The sequence below is a fragment of the Bombina bombina genome, chromosome 12 (genome assembly GCF_027579735.1).
Source record: "Bombina bombina isolate aBomBom1 chromosome 12, aBomBom1.pri, whole genome shotgun sequence".
NCBI classification, from domain to species: Eukaryota; Metazoa; Chordata; class Amphibia; order Anura; family Bombinatoridae; genus Bombina; species Bombina bombina.
Genome location: NC_069510.1, coordinates 77,605,964 through 77,622,326, shown reverse-complemented (window position 1 = coordinate 77,622,326; position 16,363 = coordinate 77,605,964). Strand labels below are relative to the sequence as shown.

Below are 16,363 nucleotides of genomic sequence, written 5' to 3'. Positions count from 1 at the left end.
ACAATCATTATACGTATACTGAGCCATTTTTCATTTTACAATGAGAGACTGAAAAAAATATTTTAATAAATTGTCCTTCTTATTCTTATATTATTGTAGTCAACTGTCTTCCATAAACACACAGGCTCATTATGCATTATAACTGACTTCAGTTTAAAATCATTTAAATCATAAACACTAAGGGGTCAATTTATCCAGCTCCGTGCAGAGCTTGATACCCCTGTGTTTCTGGCGAGCCTTCAGACTCTAAAGACCGCTGGTCCATAACCTGTCCACCTGCTCTGAGGCGGCGGATAGAAATCAACCCGATCGAATACGATCAGGTTGATTGACACCCCCTGCTAGCGGCCAATCACTGTTCACAAGAACTGCTGGTACAATGATAAATGCCGACAGCATATGCTGTCGGCATTTATCGATGTGCAGCGGACTTGATACACTACATCGTATCATGTCTGCTCGCACATTAATAAATTGACCCTAACTGTGTTTGTATTTGGGGATATGAAGGGACATTAAAAACTTTGAGATTGCTTTATAAATGATTTACTTTATAAGTAAAACAAAGTTTTAAAAAAATGCAATATAATTTTATTATTTATTTTGGCCTATTTAACTCTGTAAATTGTGGTATTTCCAATTCCACATATTTTCTATAAAGTAGTGGATGCTGCCTTCTTAAACCTAAGTTTTTCCTATCTTATTTCTCCTGCTGAGGACTGTGTAGAGGCTATGTGGAATATAAAATATTAAAGGGACTTTAAACCATGATCAAAACAATTTCTTTAACATTGGTAAATTCCACACAGCTATTGGTTTGACAACTTCATCTCTCATTAGTTTTCCTCAGCAAAATAGATTATAAAATAGAGACCTAAGTTTCAACATGGTGGTGTCTATTACTTTTTAAAAAATGAAAACACATTATGGAGAAAAAAATACACTTTAATTTAAAAATAAGTCTACATATTATTCTCTGGCTAATCTTTGTGTTGAACACATCTCAGTATCTTGCAATTATTTACTGTTTAAAGGGATAGGTAAGTCAAAACTAAACTTGTATGATTCTGATAGATCATGTAATTTTAAGACAATTTTAAATCCACTTCTTTTTTCAAACTTGCTTTATTCTCTTGGTATCTTTTGTAGAAAAAGAATACGCACATATCCTACTCTAGTGTGAGATAGCTGCTGATTGGTGCCTGCACACATTTCTCTCTTGTGATTGGCTAATTAGATAGGTTCAGCTTGCTGCCAGTTGTGCAATGCAATTCCCTCAGCAAAGGATAACAAGATAATGAAGCAAATTTTATAAAATAAGTAAATTGGAAAGTTGTTTAAAATTGTATGTTCTATACAAATCACGAAATATAATTTTGGGGTTTCCTATCCCTGTAATGTCCCTTTATAATTTAGCAATTGTGAACTTTTGCTAATTAAATAGATTTTTTATATATATAAAAAACAAACAATGTCACCAATATATCTTCTTGTTCCTAATAAAAGACAATACGGTCTACTAAATTACAGTAAAACTTCATTGCATGAGCTTTGGGGATTAAAAATAATTTTTTTACAATACAGCTTCCATTCATTATAAATACACTGTCCTAAACGTTCACTAACATATCATATGGTTTTTTGCAAGCTCCAGTGTTATTATCACCCTTAATCAGAGGTGGAAAGGAGGGGATGTTGGATTGCTTTTCTACACGTCATTATCAACTGTTTATAATATTCTTCTGTGTCTACATATTTTTTCTGTGCACATTATTCATCAGAGTAAAAAAAGGAACTATGAAAACCTCGACCAACTTTCCTATGACAACAAGCGTGGACCCAAGGTATATATGCATGGAAATGCACGTAGCCCACCGATTCTAACTAGTCAATGACAACTAGCCACAGACACCCCAAAACCAAAAATAATCCAATCTAAATTCCCCCATTTGCAATGGGTGGTCCATGACTTTGTGAAATAGAATATTTTTGTGCAATCCAATATTGGATTGGACATAAGAATGGAAAAAAAATGTAATCTGAGTTCTTAAAAGTCGATCAAAATCTATCCCTGCTGTAATCTCTGTAACCCCTTTGATGCTGGAGGGGCCAGCAAAATATTGCCGAGAAATATATTGTGGGCGCCTCCAGCAACTAAAGTTGGTAGGAATGCATGTGACTCAATGAATTAACCTGCAAGCCAATTTTATTTTTTTATTTTTTTTTAATAAAGAAGATTAATTCTGCCGACTATGATATTCATCTTTATTCTTCAAGGTCAAACCTCTGAAAAAAAATAATACAAACAAAACATTTTTCTTTTTTTTCATTTATGATATTCTTTTTGGTTTTTTGATTTTGGGAAGAGGACACTCATTGGACTTCTTAATTGCATTTCCAAACCTTTTTTTTTTTCTACTATCTATAAAATGCACGTGTTCTTTTTTTTTATGTTTTTCTTTTTGGGTCTTGACGGACTTCAGTTTGCATGCAGAGTGCAAAATCAAACAGAGAAAATAAAGAAAAAAGTGAGAACTAAAGACAAAAATGATCATAGCTAAAATATTTCTAATCTTTTTTTATGTAAAGAATTTTTAACCTTTTCTTTTTAGATAGCATGGCTCTCTCTCTCAACAAGGTATGTAAATGTCAGAGCTAATTTAATTTGCTCACACTAATCACAGGCAGAAAAAGTTCTTCAGTTTGATCCCGGGACCAAAAATATGACTGCGCTACTGATGGAAGCAAAAGAATTAGAAGCCAGAGTTATCATACTTTCTGCCAGGTAAGACAATATTTTACACTTTCATTGGCACATCAAATATACAAAATATCTTACCAAGTAAATGATTTTGATAATGTGATCTATTTAATGGATGTATCCACACAAATTTAAATTTACCTACAAAATAACAACCTGTATTTGCCTATCTTCTTGTTGAGAAAAGTAAAATATCTATATTGTGACTCAACTTTCATGAAGTCTCAGATGGTTCTCAGCTACTACGACTAATTCTAGGACTAATGAAGAAATCTGTAATGGGAATTTAAATTTCAGAAAGAAATGTCAAATATAAGATTCTGAAAAGTTTTCTTATAAACTTGGTTGTTAATGTTATTTATTTACTGGATGCTTATAGTTGAATTGCAATCATTCCTGCAAAATAAGAACCTGGACCCCTTTAGGAAGGAAATAAATTGTTTACCAATTTTTTGGATAGGAGCCTTAAGACAGCTGTGATGTCTTCAAAAGGAGTCACCTACTTCAATTAACTCTAGGACTAATAAAAAAAATCTGTAATGTTAATTTAAATTTCAGTATTGAATGCCAAAAATACACTTCTGCAATGTATTCTACACTATGGTCATATAAATGTTGTTTCATCTTATTTATCTTATCACCAAAGCAAGCACTTTGGAATAAGTCACAGTCTAGTTGTAAAGTCTTCATTTTCAACTTTCAACTGAACTTTAAAAATACCAGCTATGTCGGCAAAATAATGGCTTGGTGGCAACCCTAGTAATCACAAAAAAAAATGTTTTACTTACCGGTAAATCAGTTTCTTCTCACACAAGTTAGAACCATATCAATGTTAGAGGTAGATAGTGTATGTCCATTGGAGAAGGTAGACATTACTCCAAAAATTTGAAGGAGGTGGATTCCCACACATTTACCCTTACACCTGCAATAACCTATTTGGGGAGAGTATAAAGGGGGTTTACTTTAAAATATCTCTGAAATTGACAGGCAAAAATCAAAATGTTTGACAAGCAGGGTGGCATTCATATTGTTCTAATTTGAATATAAAGAAATGGATTTACCTTACCTTATCTTCACCACGCCGGGTATCACCGATCCGTCCAGAAGAGGGTCCGAAGTCTTCATCCTATCCGGCAAGAAGAGGTCCAGAAGAGGCTCCGAAGTCTTCATCCTATCCGGCAAGAAGAGGACATCCGGACCGGTAGACATCTTTATCCAGGCGGCGTCTTCTATCTTCATCCATCCGGCGCGGAGCGGGACCATCTTTAAGCAGCCGACGCGGATCCATCCTCTTCTTCTGGCGACTCCCAACGAATGAAGGTTCCTTTAAGGGACGTCATCCAAGATGGCGTCCCTCGAATTCCGATTGGCTGATAGGATTCTATCAGCCAATCGGAATTAAGGTAGGAAAAATCTGATTGGCTGATTGAATTAGCCAATCAGATTGAAGTTCAATCTGATTGGCTGATCCAATCAGCCAATCAGATTGAGCTTGCATTCTATTGGCTGATCGGAACAGCCAATAGAATGCGAGCTCAATCTGATTGGCTAATTCGGACCCTCTTCTGGACGGATCGGTAATACCCGGCGTGGTGAAGACAAGGTAGGAAGATCTTCAGGGGCTTAGTGTTAGGTTTTTTAAGGGGGGTTTGGGTTAGATTAGGGGTATGTGGGTGGTCGGTTGTAATGTTGGGGGGGGGTATTGTATGTTTTTTTAAAATGCAAAAGAGCTGTTTACTTTGGGGCATGCTCCACAAAAGGCCCTTTTAAGGGCTGGTAAGGTAAAAGAGCTGTTAACTTTTTATTTTAGAATAGGGTAGGGCATTTTTTTATTTTGGAGGGCTTTGTTATTTTTTTAGGGGGCTTAGAGTAGGTGTAATTAGTTTAAAATTCTTGTAATCTTTTTTTATTTTTTGTAATTTAGTGTTTGGTTTATTTTGGAATTTAGTTTAGTTGATTTAATTGTAGCTAATTGTAGGTAGTTTATTTAATTAATTTATTGATAGTGTAGTGTTAGGATTAATTGTAACTTAAGTTAAGATTTATTTTACAGGTAATTTTGTAATTATTTTAACTAGGTAGCTATTAAATAGTTATTAACTATTTAATAGCTATTGTACCTGGTTAAAATAAATACAAAGTTGCCTGTAAAATAAATATAAATCCTAAAATAGCTACAATATAATTATTTGTTATATTGTAGCTATATTAGGGTTTATTTTACAGGTAAGTATTTAGCTTTAAATAGGAATAATTTATTTAATAAGATTTATTTTATTTCGTTACATTTAAATTATATTTAACTTAGGGGGGTGTTAGGGTTAGACTTCGCTTTAGGGGTTAATACATTTATTATAGTGGCGGCAAGGTCCGGTCGGCAGATTAGGGGTTAATAAGTGTAGGTAGGTAGCAGCAACGTTGGGGGGGGGGCAGATTAGGGGTTAATAAATATAATATAGGGGTCGGCGATGTTAGGGGCAGCATATTAGGGGTACATAGCTATAATGTAGGTTGCAGTGGTGTACGGAGCGGCAGATTAGGGGTTAAAAATAATATGCAGGGGTCAGCGATAGCGGGGGCGGCAGATTTGGGGTTAATAAGTGTAAGGTTAGGGGTGTTTAGACTCGGGGTTCATGTTAGGGTGTTAGGTGCAGACTTAGGAAGTGTTTCCCCATAGGAAACAATGGGGCTGCGTTAGGAGCTGAACGCGGCTTTTTTGCAGGTGTTAGGTTTTTTTTCAGCTCAAACTGCCCCATTGTTTCCTATGGGGGAATCGTGCACGAGCACGTTTTTGAAGCTGGCCGCGTCTGTAAGCAACGCTGGTATTTAGAGTTGAAGTGGCGGTAAATTATGCTCTACGCTCCCTTTTTGGAGCCTAACGCAGCCCTTCAGAGAACTCTAAATACCAGCGTTGTTTAAAAGGTGCGGGGGGGAAAAACACGCGTAGCTAACGCACCCCTTCTAACGCAAAACTCTAAATCTAGCCGATTATCCGAAACATTCCTTTCTTTTTATGGATTTTATAAAATATTGGAGACAAAACCTTCCCCCTGTAAGTTTAACTAACTAGGAAAAGGAGCAGTTGCTGCAAGATTTACAAGATTCTTGATAATGCCATTCATTTCACCAGTTTTAGAATAATCTAAAGATACAATAACTTTGGAGGAAGGGGAATGATAAACTCTAAACTGTATTCCTGGAAAAACAGTCTGTTTACCCAAGAATTTGAAATATTTTAAAGGCATGTTTGCTCATAAAAGTCTAAACCTAAAGAGAGATATTGGGATTAAACCTGCCTAATATTTCACATAAGGTTGAATTTAGAAGTGAACTCAGTATTATCCCCAAGCAGGGGCAGACTGATCAGCTGGGCAAAAAGGACCTGGACTGAGGGCCCAGTATGTAGGGGGGGGGGGCACAAATGGCATAATCTGAGGTTGACAGCTGCCATATCAGTAACTAAGCAGTTCAGTGTGGGTTTAGTAAAGGCCCTAGCCCCAGATTGGGGGCCTTGTGTCTGAATGTGGGGGCCCTAGAGAGTGGGGGTCCTGTCGGGGGTCTGTCCCTGTGATGGTCATGAAGTGTGGGGTTTTTCCCTAGATGTTGTGGGCCCTTTCTCTGGCCCTTGAGGCTGGAGCTCCTGGCCCTGGAGGTTGGGGGGGGGGGCTGGTGGAGGCAGGACAGGGAGGTTACGATGTTCATTTGCATACATTTGAATACATTTGGGTCAGTGTGAGACAGTGGGGGCCCTTCCCTAATTTTTGCCCAGGGCCCTGATTGGTCTCAGTTCACCCTTGTCCCCAAGAGATATCCCTGCAAGACCCCAGGAGATCTGAAGGTGCCATCAACACAATGAGGAACGTCAAGCACAATGTAATAGGTTACAGACTGCACAACACATCACCCTAGAAGAGGAATACATTACACCCATAAGGTAGCAGGCACTGTCTGTGCACAATAACAGTTTAGAAGTGTATCTAAGATGCATCCACCAACCAAAGGGACAACAACATATATCTGTGGAGATAACTGCCCAGTGTCTAGAAAAGATACAGGAGAGAAGAATGAGGCATGTATACTTACATACTCATTATATAATTACTACAAATTAAAGCAAGATACAAACTGATTGCCAATGTGTACACTAAAGTAAGACTGCTCCATCCCATTATGTAGAGTATCTGAGGTTAACCAGCAGTATATGCCCTCTGAGCCACCATCAATAAACCCCCAGGGACAAATCTTTCAAATGTGTGAGGGTGGCTGTATGTTGGGTTCACTTTAAAGGTTACAGATGGAGACCCTGGTAACATACAGGTGGTGACTGGACTCTTGCAGTAGATAAGATGGACCAAACCTTTTTTTTCTTCATCTTTACAAAAAAAAAACCTCTAGCTTACACTACCTTATTCCCATAGGTAGAACCTGTTCTGACTAAAAAATAAATGGGAAGAGTAATTTTATGGGTGGGATTCTCACTCTCTCTTTTCCAGTGGTCAGATACTATCTAAAAACATGTCTTAATGTCTGGGAAGTTTGCAATTCAAACAGAGTCATCCATTGTTATTGCATTTATGTACAGTATGTATTGTAAGTATGAATATATATTTATATGTATATTTATATATATATATTTATATATACATATATATACATACACAAACTGTTTATAGATACACAGACATATATACATTTGTTTTCACAATTGTGTAATTGTTCAGTGATGGGAATATATGTATTATTATTATTATTATTAATAATAATAATGATAATAATAATTATAGTATTTGTATTTGCTATCAATCAGGTAAGTTCTTAGAGTGTGAAATAATATTGTAATATTTCAACTATGAACAAATATGAATTCAAATATTAAGTGCATATTTTTGTTTAACTATCTAGTCCCTGTACCTTTAATAATGTTGTATAAATGTGTGTGTGTGTATATATATATATACACACATATATATAATATTTTATGAGCCTAGTATATATCTTACATTAGAATTTTCTAGTTACATAAATTATACTAGTGGTTTTGCATTAACACTAGAGGTAAAGATTTGTTTTTGTTCTCTTCAGTATAAATACATTTGGTGTAATTTAATAGCAATACTTTTTTTTCATATACTGAATATAACACACTGTGTTTTTGTTTCTGACCTGTCAGCAGTCTAATATATATATATATGTTAGCCGGACTTCTCAATTTTAAATCCTGTATTTCAGGTGCTTGAAACATTTTGAGTTGCATTAACATATTTCTTTAAAACATTGGTTTTGGCACGCTCAGTGACTGGAAATGCTGAAAAAGTGAAGTCAATTGGTTGAGTATTTTTGGTATTATTAGTTGTTGAAAAGAAGGTACTTTTCACAATCTCTTAACATTGAAAATGATTAATCTACAATAAAAACTACTTTTCCAATCTACTGTATATAAAATTTGAATGCAAATAGATTTTTACTACTTAACTGCTAAGACGTTTATTTATTTTGTTGCTGACGTATAACATTTCAGCTGAAAAAAATAAGTAGAAGCATGCTCAGTAGGGATTTTGTAATAAAGGGTTCTGGGAATGTAGTCCCAGATATTGGTTTGTGTGCTGTTGCAGCGTAGAAGACAAAGAATACCTACAGCAGTGTCCTGTTGCCTGTAGCACACACATATATATATATATATATGACAGAGTTTAAGAGGGATATTTATCAAACAGTCAACTGAAAATACGCTACAATCCCGCATCGTATTTGTCGCGAGATTGATCCGCCGTAGTTATCAAAGCGTCAAGATAGTCAAATGTTGAAATGTGTGACGAAATATACGCTCCCGCGATCTCAATCCGACGCAGATCGATGCTTGCGTCATTACAGATGTTTTAAATTCACATTCAACTCTATTTGATCATTTCCCCAATGTATCAAACATCTAACAGGTACGCTTGCGTCTATTCCGATGCAGCGTACCTAGTTTTCAATCCGCCACCCATGAGGCCGTGGATGCCATAGAAATCAATAGGAGTCGGAAAACACAGAAAGCTTATGTTACATGTTGCAAGAGAATGAAGTATATTACATAATAAAAGTAAATTGGAAACTTTATTAAAATTGTATACCCTTTCTAAATCAAACAATATTATTGCTCCACATTTGGTGCACTAGTAGATATAGGGATAAAAATGAAAAATACATTACTACTTATGGATTATGTTACAACTTTGTCTCTTATTACAAAGCAAGGGGACAATATTATTTCTCCAAATTTTTTGAAACGTTTTGCCCCATACTTGTTGCACTAATCGATATAGAGATAAAAATTAAATAAATACAAAACATAATATAGCTAGCTTTTTATTTATTTTTTAAAAAATCCATTTGCACCATGTTTAAGCCATGTAATACAAGTCCCACTCTCCACTTTGCACCAAATTTGATGCAACACTTTTTGCACCAATTATGACGCAAACTCCTAAACAACCCACACACTAGTGAATTTTTCAACCACATTTGATTAGAATATGCATAATCACATGATTTATGACATCAGCCAATCTGATTCAAATATACATTTTAAACTATCACTAACGAATCAAATTGCTTAATACTTGTGTCATTGATCACTCATCAGAATTTGTAAGTGCCATTTGTTACATTGTGTATTATACTTTGAAAGTATGTATATGTGAAATTAGTATTAAAGATAAACATTGATGCTGACATTAGGACACACAGTGTAATATTTTCGACAATGATTTTAAAATTCGAATTGATGTTTGATTCAATATAATCTTAAACTGATAGTTCAAAGGGATAGCCCACCTAACATTAAGCTGTCATGATTCAGATACAGCAGAAATTAAAATCACCTCTTTACTGTCATGCTATTTTCAGTGTATTTCTTCCTTCTCCTGAATTTCTTCTTCAGTAAGAAATGTCATCTTATATGCCAGCCCATTTTACAACACCTGTGTATTGGTGGTTTTTAAAACTAGATTGCAATCAGGAGGGGTACAGTGAGAAAAAATGGCCCAGCTCCTTAAATATCCATTGATTGCAAATAAATACATATGATTACATGTTATATAGTTAAAAACCCGAATAACCGCAACATCGATGACTGTTAGTTAACAACAGTCCGATGCTCATTGCGCCGTACTTGATGTGCGTGTTTTTGCCTTTTTTTTTAATAAATAAGGGCATCGTATGTGGATCCGCGTCAGTGATGTCTGGCGAGCGTATTGACGCCAGCGAATGCATCAAGATTGACGCTTTGATAAATATCCCCCTAAGAGTTTAAGTTTTCTATGAAACATTTAAAAGCCTTGGGAGCTTTGCATGACACCATCAATGATATCACTCATGACATTGTTGACATAGTGTATGACATCATCAATGTTATAACTAGTGACATCAACCTTCTGTCAGAGGGAACATTTATATGTATATATATATATATATATATATATATATATATACATTCACCCTCTTCCTCACATGCAGCCACCTCCTCATCCTCCCACCTCACGCTCAGACTCCTCACAATCTGACCACCATTCCTCCCCACAACATATTTCTTTAACCCTTACCTCTCACTCCCTGTAAATCATCTTCTTATTATTCTCTCCCTCACACCTTGCTTACCCTCTCAATACTTCTAACCCTTACACACCAGCTTCTATTCATATATTTAGCCCTTTCTCCTCAAACACAGCCTCCACCTCAACCTCTATTTTCACCTCCCTGAAATCCACTGTCCTCCTCACCCTATCACCCAGCTTCATATTCACCTTATTTCTTCACAGTCTGTTTTATACTCTCTTATTCCTTTTCTTCTTTACTCACAGGGCCATCCTCAGCCGTCGACTGCACACAGCCTCCCCCTTAACCTCTCACTACCATTTTTTTTATATACAATATATATTTCTGCACAAACTGTATGTACACACACATATAATTTTGACTAGTTATGTCAATAAGGATGGCATCAGTGATGTCATTGATGACTTCATGTAAGGCTCCCAAGGATGAAGCGGGGGCAATTTCAGTGAGGAAACTTTTTATAGGAAAGCAAACAAATATATATAAAATATATATATTTTCTAAAATGTTTTCATTTCCTTCTAAATGTATATTATATTGTATTATGTCTATATGGATGTAAGTTTGCATGAGGATTGTATATAATATATAGTGTGGTTGCATTGGGTTGTAGCAGAGGATAAAAAAAAATATCCATATCCATCGTTTTATTTAAAGTATGTGTCAGGATATAGGGAACACAAACTGCCATGTGAATCAAATTTATACCTAAGCAGCTTCACTACTATACCTCAGGAACCAGCAACAGTGGTAGGAACAGGAGAGTTCACTGAGAGGGTCGGAAACTCTCTCTCACAACTAAGCATTTTACACCTATCTATCTATCTATCTATCTATCTATCTATCTATCTATCTATCGGGTTCTTGTAAAGCGCGGCTATTCACCCGTAAGGGTCTCAAGGCGCTGAGGGTTGCAGTTCAGTCGAAGAGCCAGGTCTTGAGGTATTTTCTGAACTTAGTTAGGGCGGCAGCTTGTCTTAGGTGCAGCGGGAGGGTGTTCCAAGTCTTGGCTGCCAGGTGAGAGAAGGATCTGCCTCCCGCTGTGGTTTTTCTTATGCGGGGAATGACTGCGAGGGCTTGGTCGGCCGATCAAAGTTGTCTGGCAGGGGTGTAGAAGGTAACGCGGTGGTTCAAGTATTCGGGACCGATGTTGTGGAGGGCCTTGAATGTGTGGGTGAGAAGCTTGAAGGTTATTCTTTTGTTGATGGGGAGCCATTCCAGGGCTTTGTCGCGTATGCCAGCATCGTGTAGTCGGTTGCGGAGGGTGAGGTGGGAGACAGTGTCGAATGCTGCAGAGAGGTCTAGGAGAATGAGGGCGGCGGTCTCTCCTCGGTCGAGTAGGGCGAGGATGTCATCTGCGGCGGCGAGGAGGGCGGTCTCGGTGCCGTGGTTGCTCCTGAAACCTGCATGTCTCACTGAGTTAGCTTGCCAGCTTTAAGCAGATGAAGTTTGTTCAAAGTTCACAATACTCTTATTTAAATGACAGAAAAGTAATCTTACTAAACTAGAGGCAAATACGAATTAAATTGTAGTGAAATTATTTCAGTTTAATTTGTATTTGCTTCAAACTGTGAATGTGTATCAGTTCCTTGTGCTCTCTTGTTTACTTCACTCTTCCCTGTGACATTATGTATCACAGAGAGATTCATTACGTTCTATGGGGGGGGGGGGGGAGCTCATCTTTCTGGGACTTCCAAGGGCTTTTTAGAAAATTAAAGGGACATAATGACCAAATGTTGAATCACTTGAAAGTAATTGTTTTTAACCTGAGGTACAGTTTTATACATCTTTAAGTTGTATTATGTATAAATGTCACCTAAACATATCTAGGTAAAAAAATAAACAGCTAGATTACGAGTTTTGCGTTATGAGGGGTGCGGTACTAACTTGCACGTTATTCTCAACGCTCACTTTCCTACGGCGCTAGTATTACAGGTCTTTCTAAACCCGGCGTTAAAAGGCAAGAAGTTAGCGTAGAGCAAAATTGTGCTCCATACCGCACTCCAATACCAGCGCTGCTTAAGTTAGCAGTGAGCTGGTTGTATGTGCATGATTTCCCCATTGACATCAATGGAGAGAGCTGGCTGAGAAAAAGCCTAACACCTGCAAAAAAGCGTAAAGCTCAGTAACGCAGCCCCATTGATTCCTATGGGGAAACTAAATTTATGTTTACACCTAACACCCTAACATGAACCCAGAGTCTAAACACCCCTAATCTTACACTTATTAACCCCTAATCTGCCGCTCCGGACATCGCCGCCACCTATATTATACTTATGAACCCCTAATCTGCTGCCCCCAACATTGCCGACACCTACATTATATTTATTAACCCCTAATCTGCTACCCACATCACCGACACCTACATAATGTTATTAACCCCTAATCTGCCGCCCCAACATCGCCGTCACTATAATAAACATATTAACCCCTAAACCGCCGTACTCCCGCATCGCATCCACTAGTTAAATATTAACCCCTAATCTGCCGCCCCTAACATCGCCGCCGCCTACCTACATTTATTAACCCCTAATCTGCCATCCCAACGTCGCTGCCACTATATTATATTTATTAACCCCTAAACCTAAGTCTAACCCTAACACCCCCTAACTTAAATATAATTAAAATAAATCTAAATAAAATCTACTATTAATAACTAAATAATTCCTATTTAAAACTAAATACTTACCTATAAAATAAACCCTAAGCTAGCTACACTATAACTAATAGTTACATTGTATCTAGCTTAGGGTTTATTTTTATTTTACAGGAAAGTTTGTATTTATTTTAACTAGGTAGAATAGTTACTAAATAGTTATTAACTATTTACTAACTACCTAGCTAAAATAAATACAAATTTACCTGTAAAATAAAACCTAACCTAAGTTACACTAACACCTAACACTACACTACAATTAAATAAATTACCTAAATTAAATACAATTAACTAAACATTACAGAAAATAATAAACAAATTACAAGATCTTTAAACTAATTACACCTAATCTAATAGCTCTATGAAAATAAAGAAAGCCCCCCCAAAATAAAATAAAAAACCTAGCCTAAACTAAACTACCAATAGCCCTTAAAAGGGCCTTTTGCGGGGCATTGCCCCAAAGAAATCAGCTCTTTTACCTGAAAAAAAAAATACAAACAACCCACCAACAGAAAAACCCACCACCCACACAACCAACCCCCCAAATAAAACCCTAACTAAAAAAACCTAAGCTCCCCATTGCTCTGAAAAGGGCTTTTGGATGTGCATTGCCCTTAAAAGGGCATTTAGTTCTATTGCTGCCCAAAGCCCTAACCTAAAAATAAAACCCACCCAATAAACCCTTTAAAATACCTAACACTAACCCCCTAAAGATCCACTTACAGTTTTGAAGATCCGACATCCATCCTTAACGAAGCCGGGAGAAGTTATCATTGATGCGGCAAGAAGTCCTCAATGAAGCCGGGAGAAGTCTTCATCCAAGCTGGGACAAGTGGTCCTCCAGACGGACAGAAGTCTTCATCCAGACGGCATCTTCTATCTTCATCCATCTGGCGTGGAGCGGGTCCATCTTCAAGACATCCGGCGCGGAGCATCCTCTTCCAACGACGACTACCCGACGAATGAAGGTACCTTTAAGTGACGTCATGCAAGGTGGCGTCCCTTATATTCCGATTGGCTGATAGAATTCTATCAGCCAATCGGAATTAAGGTTGAAAAAATCCTATTGGCTGATGCAATCAGCCAATAGGATTGAACTTCAATCCTATTGGCTGATCCAATCAGCCAATAGGATTGAGCTTGCATTCTTTTGGCTGTTCCAATCAGCCAATAAAATCAAGCTCAATCCTATTGGCTGAATAGAATATAGAATTCTATCAGCAAATCGGAATTACGGGGTTGTTTGTATTTTTATTTTCAGGTAAAAGAGCTGATTTATTTGGGGCAATGCCCCGCAAAAGGCCCTTTTAAGGGCTATTGGTAGTTTAGTTTAGGCTAGGGTTTTTTTATTTTATTTTGGGTGGACTTTTTTTGTTTTTTATTTTGATAGGGCTATTAGATTAGGTGTAATTAGTTTAAAGATCTTGTAATTTGTTTTTTATTTTCTGTAATTTAGTGTTTTGTTTTTTTGTAATTTAGTTAATTGTATTTAATTTAGGTAATTTATTTAATTGTAGTGTAGTGTTAGGTGTAAGTGTAACTTAGGTTAGGTTTTATTTTAGAGGTAAATTTGTATTTATTTTAGCTAAGTAGTTAGTAAATAGTTAATAACTATTTAGTAACTATTCTACCTAGTTAAAATAAATACAAACTTGCCTGTAAAATAAAAATAAACCCTAAGCTAGATACAATGTAACTATTAGTTATATTGTATCTATCTTAGGGTTTATTTTACAGGTAAGTATTTAGTTTTAAATAGGAATAATTTAGGTAATAATTGTATGTTTTATTTATATTTATTTTAATTATATTTAAGTTAGGGGGTGTTAGGGTTAGGGTTAGACTTAGGTTTAGGGGTTAATAAATATATAATATAAATTTAATATATAATATATATATTAAATATAATATAAATATAATATAGTGGCGGCGACGTTGGGGGCAGCAGATTAGGGGTTAATACATGCCGATCCCTTCAGTCCAATCCTCGCCCATCAGTGGCTCAGTGCATGGAGGCAATTGGATTGATGGTGGCTGCAATGGACATCATTCTGTTTGCTCGTTTTCATCTCAGACCTCTACAACTGAGCTAGACAATGGAATGGCGACTATGCAAATTTGTCTCCTCAGATAGATCTGGATCAGGAGACGAGGGACTCTCTTCTTTGGTGGTTGTCGCTGGATCATCTGTCCCAAGGGAGGTGCTTCCGCAGACCTTCATGGGTGGTAGTGACAATGGACGCCAGTCTACTAGGATGGGGTGCAGTTTGGAATTCCCTGAAGGCTCAGGGTGTGTGGACTCGGTCGGAGTCTCTACTTCCCATCAATATTCTGGAGTTGAGAGCAATATACAATGCGCTTCAGGCTTGGCCTCAGTAGGCTTCGGCCAAATTCATCCGATTTCAGTCGGACAACATCACGACTGTGGCTTACATCAATCATCAGGGAGGAACAAGGAGTTCCTTAGCGATGACAGAAGTATCCAAGATAATTCGGTGGGCGGAGGCTCACTCTTGTTATCTATCAGCACTCTACATCCCAGGAGTGGACAACTGGGAAGCAAATTTTTTGAGCAGACAGACGTTTCATCCGGGGGAATGGAAACTCCATCCGGAGGTCTTTGCCACCCTGATTCTCAGATGGGGCAGACCGGAGCTGGATCTTATGGCATCTCGTCAGAATGCCAAGCTCTCGAAATACGTATCCAGGTCCAGGGATCCTCAGGCCGAACTGATAGATGCCTTGGCAGTGCCTTGGTCGTTCAACCTATCTTATGTGTTTCCACCGTTTGCTCTCCTTCCCCAGGGGATTTCTCGAGTCAAACAGGAGAGGGCTTCGGTGATTCTCATCGCTCCTGCGTGGTTTCGCAGGACTTGGTATGCTGACCTGGTGGACATGTCCTCTCTGCCCCCGTGGAAGCTTCCATTGAGGCAGGACCTTCTCATTCAGGGACCCTTCCATCATCCGAATCTAGTTTCTCTGCAGCTGACTGCTTGGAGATTGAACGCTTGATTTTATCTAAGCGAGGGTTCTCTGATTCGGTCATTGATACCTTGATCCAGGCACGTAAGCCTGTTACTAGAAAGATTTACCATAAGATATGGCGTAAATATCTTTATTGGTGCTAATCCAAGGGCTACTCATGGAGTAAGGTTAGGATTCCTAGGATTTTGTCCTTTCTCCAAGAAGGATTGGAGAAAGGGTTATCAGCAAGTTCCTTAAAGGGACAGATTTCTGCTTTATCTATTTTGCTACACAAACATCTGGCAGATATTCCGGATTCTCAATCTTATTGTCAGGCTCTGACTCGGATCAGGCCTGTGTTTAGACCTATTGCTCCTCTGAGTTTG

The 16,363-nt window shown here is 37.5% G+C and overlaps 1 protein-coding gene across 3 annotated transcripts in view; it reads left to right on the top strand.

Annotated features, from left to right (window-relative positions):
- The window catches only part of LOC128643047 (glutamate receptor ionotropic, NMDA 1-like), a 382,985-nt gene that overhangs the window by 172,154 nt on the left and 194,468 nt on the right, over positions 1-16,363 (top strand). For 2 of the 3 annotated variants that reach the window (XM_053695975.1, XM_053695972.1), the window contains exons 4-5: positions 1,782-1,844; positions 2,685-2,785. In XM_053695975.1, the coding sequence (XP_053551950.1) occupies positions 1,782-1,844; positions 2,685-2,785 (164 nt within the window). The remainder of the gene's footprint in view (positions 1-1,781; positions 1,845-2,684; positions 2,786-16,363) is intronic. The other variant, XM_053695973.1, reaches the window with a different exon arrangement.